The 27,752-nt window shown below is 46.2% G+C and overlaps 1 protein-coding gene across 5 annotated transcripts in view; it reads left to right on the top strand.

Annotated features, from left to right (window-relative positions):
* LOC138764298 (carcinoembryonic antigen-related cell adhesion molecule 6-like) overlaps positions 1-26,642 on the top strand; it is a 38,068-nt gene extending 11,426 nt beyond the window's left edge. The window contains exons 3-11 of one of the 5 annotated variants that reach the window (XM_069940031.1): positions 9,103-9,420; positions 12,811-13,086; positions 14,235-14,492; positions 17,950-18,070; positions 19,343-19,392; positions 22,262-22,323; positions 23,765-23,803; positions 25,009-25,052; positions 25,152-26,642. In XM_069940031.1, coding sequence (XP_069796132.1) covers positions 9,103-9,420; positions 12,811-13,086; positions 14,235-14,492; positions 17,950-18,070; positions 19,343-19,392; positions 22,262-22,323; positions 23,765-23,803; positions 25,009-25,052; positions 25,152-25,155 — 1,172 coding nt within the window. In that variant the 3' untranslated portion in view covers positions 25,156-26,642. Of the gene's footprint in view, positions 1-9,102; positions 9,421-12,810; positions 13,087-14,234; positions 14,493-17,949; positions 18,071-19,342; positions 19,393-22,261; positions 23,032-23,764; positions 23,808-25,008; positions 25,053-25,151 lie in introns of those variants that run through there. The other 4 variants (XM_069940033.1, XM_069940030.1, XM_069940032.1 and 1 more) reach the window with 4 other exon arrangements.
* The last annotated feature ends 1,110 nt before the right edge of the window (positions 26,643-27,752 follow it).

Below are 27,752 nucleotides of genomic sequence, written 5' to 3'. Positions count from 1 at the left end.
CCAGAACCGAACCTCCAATACCATCAGGAACCCTTCAGCACCCTCTCGCATCCCGATTCTGAAATGCTGGTAACCACACCATTCCCACCCCCCCATTCTGCCAGTTTCAAGCTAGTCTCCAGGAGTCCACAGCCTGGTGTGAGTCCTGCCATCACCACCATGTGCGTGGGTCCTTAAGCCACTGAGTCCCTCACTGGTCTGCAGCCTGATCTCACTGATCACGGTCTCATGGGGGTCATCTCCTCTGCTTCCTTTTTTTTTAAACTTTATTTAAGATTTTATAACATGAATAACATATAGGATTACATTTTAAAAAAATTAAGAATAAAATAATAAAATTACAATACAGTATCCAACATTGTCCTTTATCAAGCAAAGATCAGTGGCTTTGAAGAGGTTTCCCATGGAGAAAAATGACACGGGTGTCACACACACACACCTGACCAAGGGTGTGACCGAATGGAATGGAAGGCAATTTCAACATTAGAAAAGAGGAAGGGAGAAAATTGGGGAACTTCAAAAGGGGAAATCTGACGATTTTAAGAAAGTTGACTACATTGCGTCGGGCCTGGAGAGCAGGAAGAGTGACGCAGTGTCCGAGTGTGAACAGAGACCAGATGGTGGTGCCTCTCCCTCACTCCCCCCCTCTCCCACACTCCCCCCTCTCCCACACTCCCCCCTCTTCCACACTCCCCCCTCTCCCCCTCGCCGCCCCCCTCCCCCTCGCCGCCCCCCTCCCCCTCGCCGCCCCCCCTCCCCCTCGCCGCCCCCCCTCCCCCTCGCCGCCCCCCCTCCCCCTCGCCGCCCCCCCTCCCCCTCGCCGCCCCCCCTCCCCCTCGCCGCCCCCCCTCCCCCTCGCCGCCCCCCCTCCCCCTCGCCGCCCCCCCTCCCCCTCGCCGCCCCCCCTCCCCCTCGCCGCCCCCCCTCCCCCTCGCCGCCCCCCCTCCCCCTCGCCGCCCCCCCTCCCCCTCGCCGCCCCCCCTCCCCCTCGCCGCCCCCCCTCCCCCTCGCCGCCCCCCCTCCCCCTCGCCGCCCCCCCTCCCCCTCGCCGCCCCCCCTCCCCCTCTCCGCCCCCCCTCCCCCTCGCCGCCCCCCCTCCCCCTCGCCGCCCCCCCTCCCCCTCGCCGCCCCCCCTCCCCCTCGCCGCCCCCCCTCCCCCTCGCCGCCCCCCCTCCCCCTCGCCGCCCCCCCTCCCCCTCGCCGCCCCCCTCCCCCTCGCCGCCCCCCCTCCCCCTCGCCGCCCCCCCTCCCCCTCGCCGCCCCCCCTCCCCCTCGCCGCCCCCCCTCCCCCTCGCCGCCCCCCCTCCCCCTCGCCGCCCCCCCTCCCCCTCGCCGCCCCCCTCCCCCTCGCCGCCCCCCCTCCCCCTCGCCGCCCCCCCTCCCCCTCGCCGCCCCCCCTCCCCCTCGCCGCCCCCCCTCCCCCTCGCCGCCCCCTCTCCGCCTCGCTGCCTCCCTCTCTCAGGGTTGGCAGTGCTTCTGCTCACCGTAATCGCCACTTGTTCATTCATATGCTGGAGTGAAGGTCGCTCTCGGTTTATGTAGATCCAGCAGCTATGGAGCCATGGTGCAGCTCACAAGTAGCGACCGAGTTCATCCGATGAAGCGGTCTCGCCTTTTCACTTAACGCCAAGTTTTGTTCCCTCATGTGAGTCGTCGGGTTTGACTTTCCACACAGGCCAGAGTTGGATCAATGTCACCATTGGTGGCGACGTGTTCTTTTCAGTGCGGTCATCAGAGGAGGTGAAGTCTGGGAACTGGGGTTTGAAGGGGAGAACCATTGCTTTGTGGGTCGGTACATCGACAGTTGTGGATAATGCGTTCACTTCACGGGCTGAGTTATTCTTCCCCAATTGGTCACTCCTGCTGAAGTCAGTGACCACATCAGACAGCGGGCATTACACTGTGACCATGACTCCAGAGGTCGGGGATCAGCGAACAGTGGCCATTGCTCTGCTGGTCATTGGTGAGTGAGATGTCGATCAAGTTGAACGATTTATTTTGCGGCGACTGTTTTCGTGGTGAACACACTCACACACACTCACCAACCCACACACACTCACCAACCCACACACACTCACCAACCCACACACACTCACCAACCCACACACACTCACCAACCCACACACACTCACCAACCCACACACACTCACCAACCCACACACACTCACCAACCCACACACACTCACCAACCCACACACACTCACCAACCCACACACACTCACCAACCCACACACACTCACCAACCCACACACACTCACCAACCCACACACGCTCACCAACCCACACACGCTCACCAACCCACACACGCTCACCAACCCACACACGCTCACCAACCCACACACGCTCACCAACCCACACACGCTCACCAACCCACACACGCTCACCAACCCACACACACTCACCAACCCACACACACTCACCAACCCACACACACTCACCAACCCACACACACTCACCAACCCACACACACGCGTGAGCGCACGCACAAACTCTCTCTCTCTCACACACATACAGTTTGGTGATCCTTGGTGCTGTGTCCAGGTTTTAAACCCTGATTTCTTGATAAACACTACAGAGGTTCGTAAGTTTAACAACACATTTCTTTACTCACATCAGGCTTCTGGGTCGCATATTGATACAATGTCTCTCACCAGGCATCCACCTCTCTCAGATGTGATGTGGCTCTTAGTGTATTAGTGGACATGCTCCAGTGTAAAATGGTCCCAGGTTTCCTCAGTATATCACATCCCTCTTTCTTAAAACAATTATTAATATTTACAAAATTTATTACAACTTTAGGTTTTTATAAAATAAATCGTTCCTGCTTCTTTATCTGCAGTTGCAGTTAAGAATTAACTCTTCTATTTCCACATTTGCGGATCTATATCCTGTTCAGTGGAATCGTGCTGGTGGTAGGATGTTGCTTTGGACCTTGTTGCCACTGTTTGGTTCAGTGGTTCTCCTGCCGCTCGCTGTGCAGTCGTTGTGGTGTTGCTGGTCGGGGTTTCGCGTCGTGTCCCCTCACAAGATTCTGTCTCAACGATGTATGACCTTGGCCTCACAGCTATTCTAACAATCTTTGCTGGACTCCAGGTTTTATATCACTGGCTCTTGAACATGCACATGCTGCCTGAGAAGAGTTCTGTTAAATGATTGTGCAAGTTTGTTACGTCGGAAGAAGAAGGTGAAGGCCTTACCTGTACGAGGAGGCCCGCCGCGGAGAGAGAAGCCCGCTCCCTGAGGTCAGTCGAAGCCCCGAACTCGGGACTACAGAAATGGCTCACGGAGCCAAACAAAAGTGCGCAACCGCACATGCGCGACTCCTCATGCATGCGCGATGTGCAAGACAAAAAATAACACTGACGGGAGGGGGGACCAGCTGAAGAGTCGATCTCCACAGCTGAAACTGACAACTACAACACAACAGCAAGAGGAAAACACAGAAAATAATGAGAGCAAGAAAGAATTGTGTAAAAATAAGAAATCAAAGAAACAACAGATGACCAACCCAGAGGAAGAAGACCAGCATCAAGACACTTCTAATAAAAATAAAAAGACCAAAAATACCCAACAAAATAAAACAAACAACCTAACAAGAAAACCAGAAGAGACAGAGGTAAAGGATACAGATCCTGGAGTGGACTCAGAAGAAGAGGAGGAAGAACATAGAGAAATGGAAGATGAAGGGAAGGGAAAATACATGGAGATATTTTTTTTAAAGAATATATGGAAACAGTAAAAGAATGGCAGTCACAAGAATTCAGTGAAATGAAAAGAAGAATAAAAAGTACAGAAGAAAAAGTGAATAGATGAGAGATGATCATGACAGATAAAGGAAAAAGAGTGGACAAGGTGGAAGAACGAGAAACAGCCGTAGAAATGGAAGTAGATGACTTAAAAAAGAAATTAAAAGAATTTAATAAAAAAGTTAAAGAGCCACAAGAGCTGTTAGCTCAGAAGATAGATATAATGGAAAATTATAATAGAAGAAACAATATAAAGATAGTGGGCCTTAAGGAAGATGAAGAAGGCAAGAATATGAGAGAATTTATAAAAGATTGGATCCCCAGGGTCCTGGGAAAACCAGAATTACAGGAAGAAATGGAAATAGAAAGGGCACACAGAACATTAGCCCCTAAACCACAACCACAACAAAAACCAAGATCCATTCTAGTAAAATTCCTAAGATATACAACAAGAGAAAATATATTGGAGAAGGCAATGAAGAAAATAAGAGAAGACAAAAAACCACTGGAATACAAGGGTCAAAAATTTTTTTTCTATCCAGATATAAGATTTGAACTCCTGAAGAAAAGGAAGGAGTTTAATGCAGCAAAAACGATCCTATGGAAAAAAGGTTATAAATTTATGTTAAAATACCCAGCAGTACTTAAAATAGTTATTCCGGGGCAGCAAAACAGACTATTCTCGGATCCGAAGGAAGCACGAAAATTTGCAGAACAACTACAAAAGAGGCAGAGAGATGAAGAGATGTAACGAGAGCAAAAATGACCATGAACTATATGTGTGTATGTAGGTATATATATATATATATATATATATATATATGTGTGTGTGTGTGTATGAATCTAAGAAGGGAAAGAAAGGAAAGAAAGGAAGTAAGGAGGGAATTAAGAGAGTGACCTTTGTTATATATGAAGATTAACATTTTTTCTGGGGGGGCTGGGTGGGGAGGAGTTACGGTCACTGCGAAATCAGTTGATGCTTGCGAGTGAATTCGCAAATCCAAATGGAGAGGGGAGATGTGGTTGCCCGACAAGGGACAAAGGGCAACTCAGGAAGGGGAGGGGCTACTGGGGTTAAAGGAATTTTAGATAGGAGAATAAGGGAAATGTGTTCAAAAAAAGAAAGCAGAAATGGATAAGAAAGGAATGTGGTGATTAGGAAATTGAAAGGAAAGATAAACAAAGTATGAAATGGCTATGTTGAACTATATGACTTTAAATATTAATGAAATACATAACCAAATCAAAAGGAAGAAACTGCTAAATTTACTGAAAAAAGAAAAAATTGATAGAGCATTCGTACAAGAAACACATCTAACTGAAATGGAGCACAAGATATTAAAGAGAGATTGGGTAGGACATGTAACAGCAGCGTCGTATAATTCAAAAGCTAGAGGAGTAGCTATATTAATGAATAAAAATGTACCAATCAAAATAGAAGAGGAAATAATAGTTCCAGCAGGGAGATATGTAATGATAAAATGTCTGATATATTCAGAATTTTTGAATTTACTCAATGTATATTCACCTAATGAAGAAAATCAAAAATTTATGCGAGATATCTTTTTGAAGATAGCAGACACGCAAGGGAACATACTAATAGGAGGGGATTTTAACCTTAATTTGGACTCAAACATGGATAAAACTGGGAAAAAAACTAACAGAAAGAACAAAGTAACCAAATTTATAATTAAATTGATGCAAGAAACGCAACTTTTGGATATGTGGAGGAAACAACACCCAAAGGAAAAGGAATATTCATATTATTCAGGCAGACATAAAACATATTCAAGGATAGACCTATTCCTGTTATCAGCCCACATTCAAGGGAGAGTTAGGAAAACAGAATATAAAGCTAGACTATTTTCGGACCACTCACCACTGTTATTGGCAATAGAGCTAGAGGACATCCCACCAAGAATGTATAGATGGAGATTAAACTCCATGCTACTTAAAAGACAGGACTTTAGAGAATTCATTGAACGACAAATTAAAATGTACTTTGAAATAAATACGGAATCAGTGAAAGATAAGTTTATAGTGTGGGATGCAATAAAAGCATGCATCAGAGGGCAAATAATAAGTTATGTAACCAAGATGAAGGACTACAATCACGAAACAGAGCAGTTGGAAAGGGAAATAGTAAATATAGAAAAAGAATTAGCAATGAAGGAAGACACAACTAAAAGAAGAGAATTGTCAGATAAAAAAATAAAATATGAAACACTACAAACGTATAAGGTGGAGAAGAACATAATGAAGACAAAACAAATATTATGAACTAGGAGAAAAAACGCACAAAATTCTAGCGTGGCAGCTTAAGACAGAACAAACGAAAAGAATGGTATTGGCATTAAGGAAAAAGGACAAGCAAATTACATATAATCCAACGGAGATCAATGAAAAATTCAGGGAATTCTACGAGCAACTATATAAAACTGAAAACGAAGGGAAAGAAGGCAAAATAGATGAATTTCTAACTAAAATTGAACTACCGAAATTACAAAGAGGAGCAAAATAAATTTATAAAACCATTTGAAATAGAAGAATTCAGGAGATAATAAAAAAAAGCTACCGAACAATAAAACACCAGGAGAGGATGGATTCCCAATAGAATTCTATAAAACATTTCAAGATTTATTAATTTCTCCCCTTCTGGAAGTAATCAACCAGATTGATAAAACACAAAGCTTACCAGATTCATGCAAAACAGCAACAATTACACTAATACCAAAGACAGGGAAAAACCCACTTGCACCAGCGTCATATAGACCAATGTCTTTACTTAAAACAGATTATAAGATAATAGCTAAACTATTAGCAAACAGATTAGCCGACTATGTACCAAAAATAGTAAATCTAGACCAAACTAGATTTATTAAAAAAAGACGAATAACAGACAATATCTGTAAATTTATTAACTTAATTCATGCTGTAGAAGGAAATAAAACTCCAACAGTAGCAGTAGCTTTAGACACAGAGAAGGCCTTTGATAGAGTAGAATAGAATTATTTATTCAAATTACTACAAAAATTCAGCTTACCAGAGAAATATATTAATTGGATTAAAGGATTATATAAGGGGCCATTGGCGAAAGTGACAGTAAATAGATATATATCAAAACAATTTAACTTAAGCAGATCAACAAGGCAGGGATGTCCACTATCTCCCTCATTGTTCCCGTTAGCTATAGAACCACTAGCAGAACTGATAAGAACAGAAAATAAAATAAAAGGGATAAAAATAAAAGAGAAGGAATATAAAATCAGTCTATTTGCAAATGACATCATAGTATACTTAACAGAACCAGAAATATCAATAAAAGAATTACATAGGAAATTGAAGGAATATGGAGAAGTATCGGGGTATAAGATCAACGCAAATAAAAGTGAAGCAATGCCAATGAATAATGCGGATTTCACAAAGTTTAGAAATCTTTGGCTTGGCTTCACGGACGAAGATTTATGGAGGGGGTAAATGTCCACGTCAGCTGCAGGCTCGTTTGTGGCTGACAAGTCCGATGGGGGACAGGCAAACACGGTTGCAGCGGAAAATTGGTGGGTTGGGGTTGGGTGTTGTATTTTTCCTCCTTTGCCTTTTGTCAGTGAGGTGGGCTCTGCGGTCTTCTTCAAAGGAGGTTGCTGCCCGCCAAACTGTGAGGCGCCAAGATGCACGGTTTGAGGTGATATCAGCCCACTGGCGGTGGTCAATGTGGCAGGCACCAAGAGATTTATTTAGGCAGTCCTTGTACCTCTTCTTTGGTGCACCTCTGTCACGGTGGCCAGTGGAGAGCTCGCCATATAACACGATCTTGGGAAGGCGATGGTCCTCCATTCTGGAGACGTGACCCACCCAGCGCAGCTGGATCTTCAGCAGCGTGGACTCGATGCTGTCGACCTCTGCCATCTCGAGTACTTCGACGTTAGGGATGAAAGCGCTCTAATGAATGTTGAGGATGGAGCGGAGACAACGCTGGTGGAAGCGTTCTAGGAGCCGTAGGTGATGCCGGTAGAGGACCCATGATTCGGTGCCGAACAGGAGTGTGGGTATGACAACGGCTCTGTATACGCTTATCTTTGTGAGGTTTTTCAGTTGGTTGTTTTTCCAGACTCTTTTGTGTAGTCTTCCAAAGGCGCTATTTGCCTTGGCAAGTCTGTTGTCTATCTCATTGTCGATCCTTGCATCTGATGAAATGGTGCAGCCAAGATAGGTAAACTGGTTGACCGTTTTGAGTTTTGTGTGCCCGATGCAGATGTGGGGGGGGGGGGGGGGCTGATGGAGGACCTCAGTTTTCTTCAGGGTGACTTCCAGGCCAAACATTTTGGCATTTTCCGCAAAACAGGACGTAAAGCGCTGAAGAGCTGGCTCTGAATGGGCAACTAAAGCGGCATCGTTTGCAAAGAGTAGTTCACGGACAAGTTTCTCTTGTGTCTTGGTGTGAGCTTCCAGGCGCCTCAGATTGAAGAGACTGCCATCCGTGCGGTACCGGATGTAAACAGCAGTTTAGAAATAATCACCATTTAAATGGCAAACACAAGCAATCCGATACCAACATATTAGACTAGATAATAATATAGGCCATCTATACAAATTAAATTATCAGCCATTAATGAAGAAATTACAAGATGACTTAGAACATTGGAAAGATTTACCACTAACACTGATAGGAAGGATAAATTGCATTAAAATGAATATCTTCCTAAGGATACAATACCTATTTCAATCGTTACCAATTCCCTTAACAGAGAAATTCTTCAATGAGCTAAAGAAAATAAAAATGAAATTCATATGGAAAGGGGGGAATCCGAGGATAATGCTAGATAAATTAACGGCTCCGTGTTCCTTCCTGCAGGAAAGTCCTTCTCTTTCTTCTCCGGCCACTTTTCTCCAGTTCTTTTTACTTTCTCCTTCTTGGGGCCATCTTCTTTCTCTTCTCTGTATCTTTCTCTTCTATTCTATTTTTGTTCTGCTTTGCTTTCTCCTATTTTCCAGGAGAGGGTTGGTTTCCCCGAGCGGCCACGACCCCAATCACGTGCCTTCCCAACATTGGGGAACTTCAAGAGAGGAAACCTGACGATATGAAGGAAGTTGACTCGGCTGCATCTGGCCCGGAGACCAGGAAGAGCAGCTCAGTGTCGGAGTGTGAACAGAGACCAGGCGCTTCTCTCCCTCTCTCTCTCTCTCGGGGATGGCGGGGCTGTGGCTCACCGCGCTCGCCGCTTGTTTCTTCATCCTCTGGGGTGAGAGTCGCTCTCTCGATTTGCGCGGAGCCGCGGTGCAGCTCGCAAGGGGCGACCGGGCTCGTCCGGCGAAGCGGTGTCGCCTTCTCCCTTAACGCCGAGTTTCTCTCCCTCAGGTGAGTCGCAGGGTTTGACCATCCACACAGACCGGAGTCGGTTCAATGTCACCGCCGGCGGCGACGCGACCTTTTCGGTGCGGCCGTCAGTGAAGGTGAGGTCTGGGAACTGGGGTTTCAAGGACAAAACCATTGTTACGTGGATCGGTTCATCTGTAGATGTGGATAATGCGGTCACTTCACGGGCTGAGTTATTGCTCCCCAACGGGTCACTCCTGCTGAAGTCGGTGACCACATCAGACAGCGGGAATTACACCGTGACCATGGTTCCAGAGGTCGGGGATATGCAAACAGCGACCATCGCTCTGCTGGTCATTGGTGAGTGAGACGTCGATCTGGCTGAATGATTTATTTTGCGGCGACTGTTACCGTTCCCGAGGTGAACACACACACACGCACTCACCGCCACCCCCGCGCAGAATGTCTCTCACCAGGTCTCCACCTCTCTCAGATGTGATGTGCCTCTTACAGTATTAGTGGACATGCTCCAGCATAAAATGGTCCCAGGTTTCTTCAGTATATAACATCCCTCTTTCTTAAAACAATTATTAATATTTACAAAATTTATTACAACTTTAGGTTTTTATAAAATAAATGGTTCCTACTTCTTTATCTGCAGTTGCAGTTAAGAATTAACTCTTCTATTTCCACATTTGCGGATCTATATCCTGTTCAGTGGAATCGTGCTGGTGGTAGGATGTTGCTTTGGACCTTGTTGCCACTGTTTGGATCAGCGGTTCTCCTGCCGCTCGCTGTGCAGTCGTTGTGGTGTTGCTGGTCAGGGTTTCGCGTCGTGTCCCCTCATTAGTTGTCGGAATGACAGAAGCTGCTGATGCTTCAGGGGCTTTTTGTGTCAGAACTGGTGTTGGGGGAATGTGGGTCCTGTTCCTGCCAGATTCTGTCTCAACGATGTATGACCTTGGCCTCACAGCTATTCTAACAATCTTTGCTGGACTCCAGGTTTTATATCACTGGTTCTTGAACATGCACATGCTGCCCTGTGAAGAGTTCTGGTAAATGATTGTGCAAGTTTGTTAGAATGTTGACAACTTCCCTCTTGTATGTTCGTCAACTTTCTTCTTATTTCCTCTTGGTCGTCTGGTGAATAGATTTTGCTTGGCAGGGTTGTGTTGTACTTTCTACCATTCAGAAGGTCTGCCGGGGCTTTCATGTCGGTCCTCAAGGCTGTTGCTCGCACTGACAGAAGAGCAAGGTCAGGGTGTTCTGTTGACTCTTGGCACTTAGTGAGAGTGTATTGAATTTTCTGTACCCTCCTCTCCATGAACTCATGGCCTCCTGGGATGATGTGGTGATGATCAACCCATATTCTGCAGCTATTTCTCTGAATTCTGTGATGGAATATTTGGAGATATTCTTAGGATATAAATTGGGAAAATTCGAGTAGGTCACGCACACCTTAAAACATATCTTATTTGAAATACTGAAGAATTCATATTCAGTGACTTTACAGAAACTATGGAAAATGCTATGCACATTTCACAAGTAGATGCTAATTGAAATGATGTCATGATTGAATGGAGTGGTCTTTCAAGCAACAAGCAGGAGACACACTGTCTGTTGATAGCTCTTTGTAAGGGTTTTGACAGAGAGCACAGAAAGGTCACTGCTGGGTTCTTGTTTACCTAAAACAACAGATGGGAGCAGATGACTAACTCCTATTGTTTGCTGGAGAAAGAGGGGTTTTTGCAAATGAGAGAGAGAAGGACACGTGGCTGGCATTTGAAATCACAGAGAGAGGGAGAGAATGAACACTGTCAGCCAGGAGAAGCTTGTTGGAACTGAAACAGAAGTTCCAGAGTGGCGGATGGCTGGAAGTGCTATCTGACTGATGTTTCTCTTGGAAAAGGTGCAACAGGAAGGAGCTCTGTGCTAGCCTGAAAGAAAGGGGTTACCATCTGGAGAACCCTGATGGGGCAAGTTTCATCAGTGAGACATTGAGGTAACTAATGGTAGTACCTTAGTGTCGAAATCCTGGAACAACATATCTCTCTCTGCAAACCCTACAAGAACCTTCCTGAGTGGTAAACAATGACCTTTTGAGCACCAAAGCCTGGTGTGAGAGATCAGTTACACTGATCTTTTTGAGAGATCAGTATCACTGATCTAAAAGAGAAGAGTGGATTGTGAGAGATGAGGAAACTTGACATAAAAATATGAAAGATGGGGAAACTAGTGCAGACATGTGCAGTGATGGATTAAACTCAGTATGAACAGGCTAAGCATGGAAATTAGAATGCAGGAAGCAGAGTCAGCCTCTGTAAGATAAGAATCTTCTAGGACTGGATCAGTGAGGCCACCTTATGAATAAGATAAGGAGAGGTAAGGAATAATAGAATGTAGGAAGTTGAGATAGTCTGGATGAGATAAGGGTCTCCTAGCCCTAGACAGAAGTACCAAGTTCTACATATATAATTAGTAAACCATACACAGATTTATCAAGTTATGCATATTTAATTAGTAAACCCTAGACAGGATTAGCGAACTCTGCATATGAAGAGACTGTAGCTCTGAGAGTTGGAAAGGTGTCAATGGGGACAAGGGCAAGGTTGTGAATAAGGACAATGGGGATAATGACATGAGAAGACACCCTGGTCCTCCAAGTCCACTGAAACTACACGTAGGCAGGAATGTAAGGGGGAGGGTATCCTGATACTGAAATTCACTGTATAAAAGTTGGGTGAGCCCTAGTGTATGTGTGTATTCCCAGGGTAAGGGGAAGCACCCAAATTTGCATTGTTGTTGTAATAAATGTTCTTTGTTCTCAATTTTTGTCTCGAGCAATTTCTGTTAAGGTACATCTATTTCTAACATGGTGAACTTTATACATGTTAAATTCTGTACACAGTATAAGAATTTCCGGCAAACAATGAACATGGAAGATTGAGAAGTGAATTGAACTGTGAACCAAATAACATTTCTTAATTGTACACACACATTACATACAAGTGCGCTAAGAATTCGAAGGGGGTTATGTTTGGTAGTTTAGTTAATAGTGATAAGTTAAAGTTTGATTCTGTTTTCATGTTTAAAGATAATTAAAAACAACTTTTGTTTAAGTAACTGCTTGTCGTGGTGAATATCTATTGCTGCTATGTTTTGGGGTCTTGCGGGCTTGTAACAATTCATGCGATGTGAACTGGGTCTGTGACTGATAATGTTATATTTTATATTGTTTTAAAGGAGATAAATTGTGGCAGGATTTTTTTAAGAGTAGGTCACACACAAACACTTCAAAACGGATCTCATTTACAATGTCAGAGCTCTGTTCAAGCCAAACAGTTCAGGCTCCAGGTGCCTTTGCAAAAACATTGTTGGATACCTATAAGGACTTCACAAGTAGGTGTTCATTGGACATTCTGTGGAGTAAAGGATTATTGTTTTGGAATCTCCAAGGTTTGCAAAGCCAAAAACTGTCCACACTCTCATGAGGGGACAGCCCTCATATCCTCGGAACTTGATTGAGGTGCCACCTGTAGCCTGCTGTAAGTGTCTTCTCCGTGGAAGAAGGGCCAACACTGTGTGCGGTACCCACGGTGAGAAATCACCACCCTGCCGCGGCACTGACAAAACCTCTCAATTCGAGGACTCAACCACTCTGCAATAAAGAGCAAAGTGTCGCTGATGAGTCTGGACTTTATGGACAACGTCCCAGCTGTGTCTCATTTCACTTTCCCGTTATATTTTCAGAGCCTGTCTCTAATGTCACTGTAACACTCAACAATTCAAATCCAGTGGAAGACAAGGATACAATACTTCTCACTTGTGATGCTCAGGGCACTGTGCAGACATGGATGTGGTTCAAAAATGACCAGCCCATCCAGGCAAATGACAGGATATTAATATCTCCAGTGTCTCGTCATCTGACAATAAGCCACGTTAATAGAAATGACACGGGAACCTATAAATGCACCGTAGGCAATGACGTCAGCAAAAGCAGTGCAGAGACCATCGTGAAAGTTAACTGTAAGTATTGAGGTAGTTCGAGAGCAGATGACAGATAGACATGGACAGTCAAGATGGCATTCAATGTCTGCAGAGAATTCTGGACCAGCTGTAAAAGTGGGGTGAAAATTGGCAGATGGAAGTTAATGCACACAAGTGTGAGGTGTTGCACTTTGGAAAGACAAACCAAGAAAGGACGTACACAGTGAAACAGTGGGGAACTGAGGGGTGTGGTAGAACAGAGGGATCTGGGAATACAGATACATAATTGCCTGAGAGTGGCATCACCGGTAGACAGGGTCATACAGAGAGTTTTGGAACATTGGCCTTCATTGAGTATAGGAGTTGGGATGTTATAGTAAAGTTGTATGAGACATTGGTGAGGCCAAATTTGGAACATTATGAAAAGTAAAACACAAATGACTACAGACATCGTGGTTGAAGTAAAATCACAATGCTGGAGAAACCTAGCAGGTCAAACAGCGTCCTTTATATTGCAAGGATAAATATACATCAAGCCCAAAATTTAGTCCTGTATCTTTAACGCTGCATGTAAATGACACTGTTTGACCAGCTGAGTTTCTCCAACATTATGTTTTTAATTTAGAGTATTGAGTACAGTTTTTGTAATCTAACCACAGCAATTATATCATTAAAATTGAAAGTGAAGAAAGGATTTACAAGAATATTTCCAGGACTTGAGGAACTGAGATATAGGGAAAGGGTGAACAGGTTGAGACTTTATTCCCTGGAGCGTAGAGCAATGAGGAAGATTTGATGAGGTATTTAAAATGAGGGGAACTGACAGAATAAATGGAGTCTGGCACTTTCCACTGAGGGTGGATGAGATACAAACCTGAGGACTTGGGTTAAGAGGAAATGTATAGGGCAAGGTGAGGTGCATCTGTTGAGAGGGAGAGTGGTGACAATGTGGAACAATCTGCCAGGTGAATTTGTAAATGTGGGCTGTATTATTACATTGAAGAAGGATTTGGATGGATTGCCAGATGGGAAGCGAATGGGCTGGGTGCAGGTCTGTGGAACATGGGAGAATAATAGCTTGGCCCAGATAACCGTGGCTGAAGGTTCTCTCTGGTGTAATATTCCATGGTTTGCACACCATGTTAGTCGTTACAGAATCGACAGACCATCTCGATTTCTTTTTGTAGATGGACCAGAGAACATCCGAATTGAACCGCAGGGTCCAGTTGTGGCCGATATTGGTTCGAGGGTCACAGTAACCTGCTCTGCGCTCTCAGTTCCCATTGGTGAATTTTTCTGGTTCCTTGGGACAAATAAACTGCAGTCAGGTCAGGCATTTACCATCAGGTCATTGCAAGCGGTTGACCGTGGAAATTACACTTGTCAGGTCAAGAACTCCAGAACCAAGAAGAGTATGAATCAAATTGTTGAAATAACACTGCGAGGTGAGTAAACATTTCCCTCTGCGTTCTCCGTGGATCACGTTCATAACGTAAGCAGGAGATGAAGCGGTCTAACCATTGGCATAACTGCACAGGTTACGTCAATGTTTCTCTCTGCATTCCACTTGGATTGACTGTAAAAGTTCCTTACAATTGTTTTGTGTGCCACCTGCGCCCCTCTTCAGCCTGGTATGCTAATCAGAGAAACGTAATGCAGGGCTGAATGTGGAGCTGAACAGGGGTGAGAGACTGTGCAAAGGGATTTACTGAGGAGCCAAGTGCCAGGTAATGCCCTCACTTCGATCTCTCGGGGGCAAGGTGCCCTTTCAGTTTTTGCTAATGCTTTGTTAATTCAAGAATGAGTTAAGGTGCTCAGTTATGTTAATGGGATGGGTGAGGGGGGGTGGGGTGAGTCCGTTTCGTGGCTTCAATACATAAGATCGAAGTGTCCCGTGTCTGAAAGCGGGGCCAGTCCTAGTCAAATGCAGATTCGTTTGACAGCGCCTTCAGTTTGTTGACGGCATCGCTGGGAGCTCAAGTCATCGGGGATGGTTCTCGACACCCACAATTTTGGCTAGTGCTGGTGGACTGGTACTAGATCTGCAGGGTCGATGTCAGGGCTGTTGTTTCTCCTCGTCGTATATAAATGATTTGGATTATGGAGAAGACGGCTTTTTGTGACTATGTTTCAAGATGATACCAAAATAGGACAGAGATGAGGCGAACGGCCAAAGAGGACTATTTTGGGAAGTGGACAGTCGTGCACTTCGGTAGACTTAATTAGATGGGAGGAAAATTCAAAATCCCAAGGTGTAAAGGGACTTGGGAGACGTCGTGCAGGATACCCTGAAGGTGAACCACCGGGTAGGTGAAAAAGGCGAATAGAATGTTGGCGTTCATTTTGAGCATGTAACAGCAGGGGTGTAATGTTAAGGCTTTCCAGGCACAGGTGAGACCTCACCTGGGGTATTGGGTACAGTTTTGGGCATCTGGTTTTGGAAAGGAGAGGGTTCAGAGAGTATTCACTGGAATGAGACCAGGAATAAATGGGTTTGCATGTGAGGAACATTTGTCGGCACTTTATTTAAATTTTAAAAACATGGTACATAAAATTACTAAACAATACAAAATATTAATACCTATAATGGAAACACCTCTAACCCCCCCTTACCCACAAAACCCTCTCCATTTATATACCCCTTACCTAAAATCACCCCTATACTCACCACTAACTACCCTTTTGAAAAGGAAAGAAAGGAGAAGTGAACTATAATATCAGATAAATATTGTGGATTGAGACTTTGAACCACAACAAGGCAGAAGTATTCAACGTTTTAAACCCATAGAGGCTCCAAATAAAGCCCCAAATTTTCCGATAGCTAAATAATTATCTCGTAAATTATATGTAACTTTTTCCAATGGTACACAAGATCTCAGTTCAACAACAAAATCTGTACACAATGTACAAATAAAATGAATGTAAACAAACTGATAGTGCATTACATAGAGGAAAATACAGATAGAGGTCTGCAGCCTGCATCAGGGCATAAGAACATCACAAACAGGAGAAGGAGGCGGCCATCCGGCCCGTCGAGCCTTCTCCGCCTTCGTGGCTGAGCCAAGGAAAGGCTCATCTCAGCCAACCTGGCTTTTACCCACATCTCTTCATTCCCCGACAATATAAAAATTTACCCAACCTGGTTTTAAGTTCTCTCGGCGGCCATGGGCCTTCCAAGTCATCAACTATCGTAGCGACATCCCTGCTGGTCCACGAGAGTAAGAGTAGAGCAGACGCAACGTGCCGAGATTAATGAAAACTGACAGACATTGTGTTCTCACCTGTTGGTCATAGAACATAGAATATTACACCACAGCACAGGCCCTTCGGCCCACAATGTTGTGCCGACCTATATAAACATACCCAAAATTAAGTTAAGTATTGGCTCACTCTTTCCCTTTCATCCCTGTTCCATCTCTTTTTAATCACCCTGTTGAACCAGCCTCCGCCACCACCCCTGGCAATGCATTCCAACCACCCGGCACCCTCTGTGTTAAAAGAAAACCTAACCCTCACTTTGTACAGACATCCGCTGGTGTTGCTCGACCTGCCCTGGGAAAAAGGCGCTGGCCATCCACGTGGTCTGTTCCTCTCGTAACCTTGTGGAACCTTGTTAACTCACCTGAAGGGCTGGTGAAAATTCAGTGTGGTTCCCTACATTCTATTGATTGCTTTTAAAGTTCTAATGTTCTTTTTGGAGCAACTTTCCTTTATTCCGCATGATTTAATAGTCAACCTGTCGGTCCCAAAAACAATGAACATGGAAGAGTTGGCGGGCAAAATAAACTGAACCGGTGGACGAAGTCCAGGGTTCAGACAGCCAACGGCACTGGTTCTTCCCACTCACATCCCACTTTAAATATTCCCCATGTCATCAGTGCTTTGTGATTGCAAAGGGATTACTTAAAGAGGGATGTGGGTGGGGGAAAAAAAAGTTTGAAAACCACTGTTTTAATTGTCCCTCATTGACTCGCTATGTGCACTGTTTCCAAACTCGAAAGGAAATGGGCCAATGACCATTTTTCTCAAGCAAAATATTTCAGTCACAATTGGGTCTAGAGCAGTGGTTCCCAACTTTCCCTTCCCACTCACATCCCACCGTAAGCAATCCCTTACTAATCACAGAGCACTGATGGCAGAGGGAATACTTAAAGTGGGATGTGAATAGAAAGAAAAAGGTTGAGAACCACTGGACTATGGGAAGGCAATGAAATGGACAACATTTGGGGTCTGAAGCCTGCATCAGGACTCGGGTGAGGAATGAGCTAAAGAGGTGAATGCTAGCTCAATTTTGACATTTGTGAAAATTTGTTCAGTTATCTGGGTGGCAGAGGTATGAAGGGATATGGACTGACTGCCGATCAGTGGATTTAGGGGAATAACAGTTCTGCACAGAAGGGTCAAAGGGTCTGTTTCTCCACTGCCGTGATCTATGAATGGTGGAAGGTGACGGAGGGAAGGATGGAAGGAGGGTGGGATGGAACATTGTGGGATTTATGTGGTGTAGGTGAAGGAAAATGGATAAGAAAGGCAGATGATGGGTGGATCCAGATAAGGAACGGATGGTGGGCAGAGAGGAACGGAGGGGGAGGGGATTGAAGGCCGGGCAGTTTTAACCCATGAGTCCCACTCAGGCAGGAACAGAGGGGGAGGGGACAGGTACCCACTGAGTTGAAACCCTTAGTCCTACTCAGGTGGGGGAGGGGAAAGAAAGTGGGGTTTGGGTGGGGGGTGAGATGCTCGGAAAATCTCCTTCACTTGGTTATGTCTCAATACACGCTGCTACCCTGTGAACTTATTCACCCCTCCTCCTCCCCAGAAACAAACCCACTTCCCCTTCTGCTTCCTTCCTGTTAGCTTCCATCCCATGATGTGACATGGCTCCCTTGTGCACATTTTCAGAACGACTCTCTCCTGGTGGTTTGTCGGCTGGGGCGATAGCTGGCATCGCGATTGGCGTTATTGGTGGAGCTGCGATGGTCTGCGGGTTGGTCGTGTGGTTTGTCAGGAATAATATGAACAGGTAAATGCACTTCATTCAAATGTTTCCTGCATTTTGATTAAACACGACAAGGGTGTTGTCCTCAGGCGACAATTGTAATTTGCAGCTCAATTTGTATTTCATACCCTTTGTCAGCTAATCGGTCACTGTTTCTACAATACAGGACGTTGTTCAAAGTCAGGTTAAGATAGTTGTCATCTGATTGCACAAGTGCAACACGGCGAAACCGCCTTCTCCGGTCCTCGGTGCATAAACACAACCAGACATAGCACAAACGCAGACAAATAATAGATATGCAGGACAGGTGTTTGAAAAACTCGGCAGGTCAAACAGTGCCTTTATCTAGTAAAGGTAAAGATACATCACCAACGTTTCGGGCCCGAGCCCTTCATCAAGGTGTGGGGGAACATGCGAGATGTCCGATCAAAAAGGGAAAGGGGGAGATGACCAAACAACAGGGGGACATCTTTCAAGCTAACAATATTAAAACCCAAGAAACAGCCCTTCTGCCCTTCTAGTCTGTGCTGCCTATTATTCTGCCTAGATCCACTGACCTGTACCCAGTCCGTAGGCCTCCATGCCCCTCCCATCCATGAACCTGTCCAAGTTCTTCTTCAATTTTAAAATTGAGTCCACGTTCACCACTTTTGCTCATTCCACACTCCCACCTCTCAGTGTCACTCAAATCTCCCTCAACGTTTCCCCTTTCAGCCTGAACTCATGTCCTCCGGTTTGTATCTCACACACCCTCAGTGGAAAAAGCCTCATTGCATTTGCTCTGTGTATACCCAAGGAACACAGCCCTCCCGTCGGTGTGCAAGATCTCGACCAGATACAGAAAAGCTTCCAGGAACGACTGAAAGCCGGAGAGGGTTCGGGTGAAATTCGCACCTGTGGAATCAGTCCTCGGAGAGACTGGGGTTTGAGGTCAATTTCACTCCATCGAGGATATCCACAAGGGTCGTTGACTTTATTAAAGCAGCCCCTATCCCCTGGGACACCCACCTCCCAGACTATTCCCTTTGCACTCTGCTCCCATCGAGAAGGAGGTCCAGGAGCCTGAAGACGGGCTCCCAGAGGCACAAGGACAGCTTCGTTCCCCCCTGCCTGCACCCCCACCGCCATCAAATTCCTGAACCCCAGACACGGCCTCACTTTTAGTGATCTATTTTTGTTACTTTTTTCCAGTCATGTTGTCAGATGGTTATAATATAAATGTTTGCACGGTGGCTGAATTTTACCACTTGTCCAGAACAATAACTTCTGATTCCGATTTGGATTCTTTTCCCTCAGGAGGGCGCCTCCAGGGAGACGTGCGGCAGAAATCACCGCGGGAAGAAACAGTGAGAGAAATCCTTTTCCCATCCCCACGATACTCCTCCCTTAGAAATACCACCAGCTGCCACCGCGCTGGGAATTGATTTGGGAAACTTTATCACACGAGGGAGGGCAGTTGGAGTCTCATGAAGGGGCAATAACCCCACATCTTGGCTTGTTGGTTTTGGCGATTAAGGTTCGAGTCTCCATTTATTAAGAAGACAGGAACATGGGAGCAGGAGACAGCCCCCCGGCCTGTCAGGCCTTCTCCGCCATTCAATGAGACCAAGGCTGATCTGAAGATCATCTCCACTGACCTGCCTTTTCCCCATATCCCTTCATTCCCCCTCTATGTAAAAATTCTACGCAACCTGGTCTGAAATCTATTTACTAAGGTCGCCTCCTCTGCTTTAACGGGCAGTGAATTCCACCGAATCCCCACCCTCTGGTAAAAGCAGTTCCTCCTCCTCTCCGGCCAAAATCTACTCCCCGGTATCTTGAATCTATGTCCCCTCATTCTGGTCTCCCCCACCAATGGGTACAACTTACCTAGCACTAGCTGATTTTCATCATTTAATACATTTCCATAAGATCCCCTTTGGCAGCCCCTTCTTGCCCTCACGTCCTGGTTCCGATATCTGGCTCCCATGAGCCAGTTTCCAGTAACCTGTGTGGGTCATTTGACCACAATTCTCCAACCTGGCATTCCTGATTTTGATACTCGTAACTTCATGCTGATGGTAGTGGGTTGAATATTCAATGCGCTGGACGGAGAGGGACTTCAATAATTCCTTGAGCCCTATTGACGCAGCTCTCACAGTAATTGTTGTTGATAGACACCAGTGATCCTCGGCTGTCTGGACCAGTGGTTCTCAATATTTTTCTTTCCACTCACAATCCACTTTAAGTCATCCCTAGGCCATCAGTGCTTCATGATTAGTGAGGGATTGCTTCAGGTGGGATGTGGGTGGAAAGAAAAGGTTTAAAAACCACTCTTTTAATCGTCCCTAATTGATTCGTTTTATGCACAGGTTCTGAACTCCAAAGGAAAGGGGCCAATGACCATTTTACTCCAGCAAAATATTTCATTAACAATCAGATCTAGAGTGGTGATTCTCAACCTTCCCTTCCCACTCACATCCCACCTTCAGCAATCCCCCACTAATCAGAGCCCCAGTGGCCTAGGGATTACTGAAAGTGGGATGTGAGTGGAAAGAAAAAGGTTGAGAATCACTGAGTTAGACCTTTGGGTCGATACTTTGCAGTTATCGTCCCCCACAGTAATGCCTCCAGACAGGACATCCCTTTCGTGCCCCTGTAAGAGGTTGTTCAGATGGGGGCCGTTGGACTCGCCCACCTCAGCTTCCTGAGGACATGTGAGCACTGCTGCTCTTTCAAAGTGTTGCTATTCCAGGCTCTGCGTCGTTTGACCTGTGGCCCATTGAACTGTATTTGAACATAGAACATTGCAGCACAGAAACAGACCCATTGGCCCTTCTAGTCTGTGCTGAACTATTTTTTTGAATAGTTCCATTGACTAAAAGATGGTATAGAAAGTTTGTACTGAATCACTATGTTGTTAACTTTACAACGCTACTAATCTTTCTAATAAAATGGACCGCTGCCCTTTTATCAACATGATCTGCCCTATCTATATCCCTCATCAATTTTACAAACTTTTATTAGGCCATGCAGAGAAAAAAATCCAAGTTTGTCACTAATCCTGGCAAATCTCTTCAGCACTCTCTCCAAAATCTCCATATCTGTCCTGTAACGTGGAGACCAGAAATGCACACAATACTCCAAATGTTACCTAACCTAGTATTCGGCACCTACGGGGATTGGTAGATGCCTGATAAGTGCATTTTTCCTTGCTTGAGATTGTGTGATTGGCAAACTAACCGCCAGAAGGGGCCCAATTTTGAAGTTTCATGTTTTTTTTAACCTATTTATTTTCCGCCAAATTTTAGCTGGTTGCTTGAGGCTGCCACTTACTTGAATTCCAAATAAAGGGGTTTTTACTGTAGCTCAAACACGACTCCCTGGCTTTTATTCTGCATATCCAAATCGATGAAGGCAAGCATGCCTTCTTTACTACCCTGTCAACTTTCACATGCATCCCGAGATGCTCTCTACATCAAAGGTCCTGTCATTTATGTTGCCATACTATTAGACCTCAAACATAGCACATCTCATCTGTCCAGATTAAGCTCCATCTATTATTTCTTCACCCACATTTCAAACTGATTTATATCTTTCAGCCTTTTGAGTCTATCCACAACTGCACCAATTTGTGATGTTTGTAAACTTCCTAATCAGCCCACTTACATTTTCACAGAATCAATTATATACAGTACATCGCCCCTTGTTTCTCACCAACAACTGGGAACTTTGCAGCCCTGTATAAATCCGCACGCTACAAGCAGCAGAACAGGAGAAGCTCGTCAAGTCCTCTGATAGTACAAAGTGCAACCCAACGAAACAGCGTTCTCCGTTCCTCGGTGTAAAAACATGCAGACACACATACGGACATAGCACATATTTAGACCAATCTCTGCTGTACACATATGATAAATATTGTTTCATACATACAAGAGTTTCGGGAGGTCATTATGAGCTGTTCCTTTGGGCGTTCAGCATTCTCACCTCCTGTGGGAAGAAACTGTTCCTCAGCCTGGTGGTGCTTGCTCTGAGACCCCCGTATCTCTTCCATGACGGGACCTCCTGTGTGTTGGGGATGATGGAGGTTACAAGGGGTGAAATGTACAGGATGGGTGGGGTGTTTGAACCATTTTAATTTAATGCATGGATCCAAGGGGCCGGTCCTTCTCCTCTGCATTGCAGAACTTACTCTGATATGTAACTGGAGTGACTGAGTGTTTTGTATTCCCACAGATGCCTTGACCACAGATGCTGAAAGCACATCGCAGACGTATGAAAATATCCCACGGAAGAATGTTCGTACTGTTGAACTTGTATGGTTTGGTATCCATGTTTCCCATTTTCGTTCCATACGCCACGGGTCAGAACGGTCAGAGCACTATATGCAAAAGCCCGAGGGAAATTCGACAAGTCATTCAGCGTATCCGGGAAGTAAAGGCGTAACCAATTTCTCGGCCTGAGCCCGTTGTCAAGGGAGCACCACGTTTGGGGAGGCGCAGCACCTCATTTGGGGGGGAACGCATCACCTTGTTTGGGGGCACACAGCACCTCGTCTGGGGGTCAATGCCCCCCCCCTTGGCACCGGCCCTGCATGCAGCAACTGTGGCAGAGGTGCTGTACCCATGGTCGATCACAGTCTGCAGAGGCCACAGTGTCAATGGTCAAATAACTATGGTCCAGTGTCTATTATCCAATATCTGGAACTGAATTCCACGGAAAAGTTAAGCAGTTTCGGATTTTATTCCCTGGAGCGTAGAAGTATGAGGGGAGATTTTATATTTAAAATGATGAGGGGGATGGACAGAGTAAATGAAGACAGACTTTTTCCACTGAGGGTCAGTGAGGTCCAAACCAGAGGACATGGGTTAAAGGTAAAAAGGAAAAGGTTTAGGGGGAACTTCTTCAGACAGAGAGTGGTGGGAATGTGGAAAGAGCTGCCAGCTGAGTTGGTGAATGCGAGCTCAATTTTAGCACGTAAGAAAACTTCAGACAGTTACAAGGTTGGGAGGGGTATGGAGGGCCATAGAGTGGGGGAAGGTCAGTGGGGCGAGGGGGAATTATAGTTCGGCCCAGATCAGAAGGGCCATTTCCTGTGCTGCAATGTTCAGTGGTTCTATACCTGAAGTCAAACACGCCCATGTGCATTCTCCCAGACCGTAATGAGCGTGAACAATTTTCGAGTTCATGTTTATTCTTCCCTGACCCTACATGTGGAACCAGAGGAAAGAGCATTTCTCTGGTCCACGGAGTACACGTAAACACACAAGACATAGCACCTCATAATCAGGTCAAGATAAAATTTCTGCTGAATATTTACAATGAAATTGGGGTAATTATCTGGGTCAAAGGACGCTGTTCATCAGTCTCATGGTCTGTGGGAAGAAGCTATTTTGCAGCTTGGCCATGTGTCTAAGAGGTGACAAAAGGTCGTCTGATAATTCTTTGAGCACCATTGAAATGACGCTCCCGGTTAATATGACTTACCGGCCGTTTCAATAACCCTCTGTATTGACCCGGTCTGGTGCTTCGCAGCTACCATCGCGCAACGAGGCAGGTGGACAGGACGCTCTCCATTGTACTCCTGTAAAATGTGGTCATGATGGGGGAGGGGTGGTGATGGATGTAACCTTGCCCTCTTCAACCTCCTGAGGAAGCGCCAGACCTCAGGAATCGGGTGTAACCCGGATAAATGTGTTCCTTGTACCCTTGGTTCATTTTCTGCTGCTCCATCCACAGAAACCCACACCGCCTCCTGATGAGAGCTCCACGTATATGGTAAGAGAAGTACTTTGTTCATTCCGTTCCGGCGTGTAGAAATAAAACCCGGAGTAACCCGCTCAACCACTGGAGACTTCTCCAACAATTCAGAAGGATTCCATCTCCCGAGTTCAGTTTGCCCCGGATCCCGATGTTCCCAAATCCGCTCAACGCCCAAAGGTCTATCGAGCTCAACATGGAATGGAGTAAAGAGGTTGTAACATCGAACAGTGCGACATGGGGGCAGATCATCCGGCCCACGATGTCTGTGCCGAACACTATCCACATTGAAGCAAAACCCTTTCTGACACCTGATCATCTGTATCCCCTGGATATTTGTCCAAAACCTCACATAGACTTGATACTGTATTTTTGATCAAATGCACCGCCTCCCACCCCCTTGTCATCCCCATTACCCTCACCTGGCCATCCTTGACCTGATTGGATCATTCCGGACCAGATCTTGGATCGGCTGATCTTTCACAAATCCCACGTTGGAGATGGGAAATTGTCCAATAACAGGTGCCCTAATTAAACCCCCCCCCCCCCCAATATATCCTGCCTAATAATGTCACTTTTCCCCCTCCCCAATTCAGCGTGGTTCCACGAGATCCAGTCTTATCCTGGTTCATCACCAACTTGACATCCAAGTCGTTGTGATCAATGTTCCCACGATGATCTGACATGGAGAGGCCGGTTCCCCTGTCAGGTTCATTACCGAGAATAGGCTCTCTACTTGGACCATCTACGGACGGTTAAAAGAAACCATCTTGGTTGCCCTGAAGATATTATTTCCCATCTAATCCTGTCGCTTCGAGCACGTCTCGGTCAATATAAGAGAGATTATATCACGCACTCACTCAATCTTATAGTTTTGAATTATCTGTCTGGATAGGTCTCCCTCAATCTCCCGGTGCCTATTCAGAGGCCGGCAGTGTCACTCCATCAGAGTGAATTCCTCTCTATTCTCCCGGATTGCCCCAGCGCATGTGCTCCCTTTCAGTAGCTGCGCTTTGTAACCCATCCCAGTCACCTATTTCCCCTTGCCCCTCCATCACCCACTAAAAGCCATGACCATTCGGCCTCCAGCCCTGTCCCTCTCCCAGCCAAATCTCCGTAACGGCCGCCTCTCAATTCCCTTCAAATTCGATTGCCCCGAACAATCCCCTTTCGCGTCTGACGATATGTTTTGTGCATCGTAACGACCTCATCATCTTCAACAGGGACTGAATTTGGAAGATCGATCCGTTTACAGTGACCTTAAAAGGTAACGAGGCAGAACGTTCTTGTAGCATTTCTGTGTCCACTCGATCCATCCAGTTTCCTATTTAACTCGATATGATCTTTTATTTTTCCGCTCCCACAGGTAACGCGACTGGTGAATCGAAGGTGGTCGTTGATTTGTGAACGTCGACCACCAACTGCATCCCATCGAGGGAGATGAGGACGCACACCTTCCCTCTCATTTGTCCGTGACAATTATTGTCCACGTCGCCCCCCAGTGATTCCCGTTCTCTGCTGGACACATCCTTTTGTCTGTGACATGACACCGTGAACACAACCCCCACCCCCACCCCTCTTCCCTCTCCACCCCTCTTCCCTCTACACTCTCAACCCCGTTCCATGCCCGCCGGAGAACTTGCAAACGTTTCTCGTTGTTGGGTGAAGTAATTCTTGTTTCTCTGTCGGTCTGCGCCCTCTCGCCGCGGGTCATCCTATCCCGTAGCCCCTGAAGAGGTGTGTTAATACCCCAATATTTCATTCACCAAGGCATGTACCTTCGCTTTCCCTGCCGGTCTGCTATGTGGAAAGGTAAACAAGTTTGGTGGGTTCAAAGAGCAACAGGTCTGGATACAGGAAGGGTCTTCATTGAAATACATGTAATGGCATAATGACAGGGTTAACACACACCAGTAAAGTCAATCACACCGCACAGTCCAACCCAGTCACATCGAACTTTACACTTACCGATAGCAGGAACTGCTTACACAAGGATATGACAACCCAGTAACATCAGATCCAATTACCGATTTAGGAAGTGTTTGTACAGACTCATCACAACCAACCACACGTTATCTGGAATAGCTCCACAATGCGCAACAACCCCGATCCCTTGATAGAGCGCACCTGACCAAGACTCCTCCAGCGCTTCCACAGTTCGCGACCAGGAGCGGAGCAGGGTTCGCTGAGAGGCAGAAGAGAAAGAGGTGCTCCGCATGGTGGACTTTGCAGCGAGCAGGGGTGGGGGTGGGGGGTCCAGCCCAGGTCATCATTAGATGTTTAAAGAGGCCAATGGTCAGGTATGCACCGATGGGTGGGTGGAGTCCAATCTTGATTGGCAGGAGATGCAACTTACTACGCCATCCGGGATTCCGCAGCTGACAAAGTGTCATCCAGGTCACCCACCCCCACACCCCACCCACTTCCCGGCGAGCCGAGCCCATTCACGAGAGCAAGCACAACCTCGGGGTTGGCTCCACAACGCACGGATCCTGAAAACGTCTCTGTTATCGGTTTTGGGGCATCCAACTCGACCCGTGAGGGGCAGAACCTCTACCTTTATGCAGTGCCGGCAGGAGACATGGACACTGTGGTTCTGGAACGGCCCGGAAGACACGTGTTTGTAAGACACAGCGACCAAAGGATTGAGAGAGAGTTCGAATGTGCTTCGTGACGCCGAGTGCCGAATACATTTTTGATTTCGATTTCAGATTTGTTGTCAGAGTACGTACATGACCTCACATACAATCCTGAGATTTGTTTTCTTGTGGGCCCGGGTGAATTACCGCTTACTGGAAGTGCAAAAAAAAACTGTACCCAAAGTACACACGCAAATAAATAAATGTGAACAAACTGACTGGAGGGGGGTTGGAGCGGCTGTTCCTGAACCTGGTGGGGGCGAGTCCTGTGGAACCTGCACCTCTTTCCTGATAGCAGCGAGAACAGAGCGTGCGCCGGGCGGGGCGGGGGTCATTGATGATCGCGTCTGCCCTCCCGACGGTATCGTTCCCCCCCCCCCCCCCCCCCCGTAGCACCTATGCCTGGGATTGTCTGATCTTGGAAGCGAAGCAGGCTCAGGACTCAGAGGGGAACGAGAGAGAAATTAGGGGATATGGGGAGAAGGCAGGTAGGTGGAGTTGGGTCATAAATTAGATCAGCCAGGATCGTATTGAATGGCGGAGTAGGCTCGATGGGCCATTTTTGGCCTACTCCTGTTCCTACTTCCTATGTTCCTATGGGAGACCGCCTGGGAACACCAGGTGCTGTCGGTTTCTGTGAGGGTCGCTGGACAAAGGGGCGACTCTTTGCCTTACGGTAGACAAAGTTAACGAATTTCAGATACTTTGCATTCTAAATGTAGTATTACATGACAATAATGGAACCTTGACAGTGGGGAGGGTTTTGATCTCCTGGGCTGTGTCCATTACCTTTTGCAGGGCTTCGTGCTCCGTGGCTATTGGTGACCCCGTGATGCAGCCGGTCAGCGCACTTACCACCATGCCTCTGTGGGAATGTGCCACACTTTCCGATGTCATACCTTAGTTTCAATACGTGGTCTAGGAAATGTAAACGAGTTACTGAGGAAACAAAAAATTCAAAACTATTCAATATTTTTAAAATATGCACATTTACATTTTTAAAAATGTGATAAAGAACATATTAAAATTTCTTCCTGCACCTAATTTGCAGATCACTATCCTCTGTTCTCTATGTCATCGATAGGGGGCGCTCTCTCCATTTACCTGCTGTGCTGTGGAGCATATTGTCCCGAATCATTAAAGGTTCTATTATTGTCCATGTTAAACTACATTTAGAATTGAACCTGCATGAAATTCTTTAAATTTGTCAAAGACAAAGTCCAGAGCCCCCCTCACAGAAATGAGGCCCCAACGAGGAATGAACGCGCGACTCCTGGTTCGCAAGGATAACATGGATATCTCCACCGACGTACTGAACATCTCCCTGA

The sequence above is a fragment of the Narcine bancroftii genome, chromosome 5, assembly GCF_036971445.1.
Source record: "Narcine bancroftii isolate sNarBan1 chromosome 5, sNarBan1.hap1, whole genome shotgun sequence".
In the NCBI taxonomy this organism is placed as follows: Eukaryota; Metazoa; Chordata; class Chondrichthyes; order Torpediniformes; family Narcinidae; genus Narcine; species Narcine bancroftii.
Note: the sequence above shows the minus strand (reverse complement) of the source record. Positions and strands in the feature narration are given on the sequence as shown.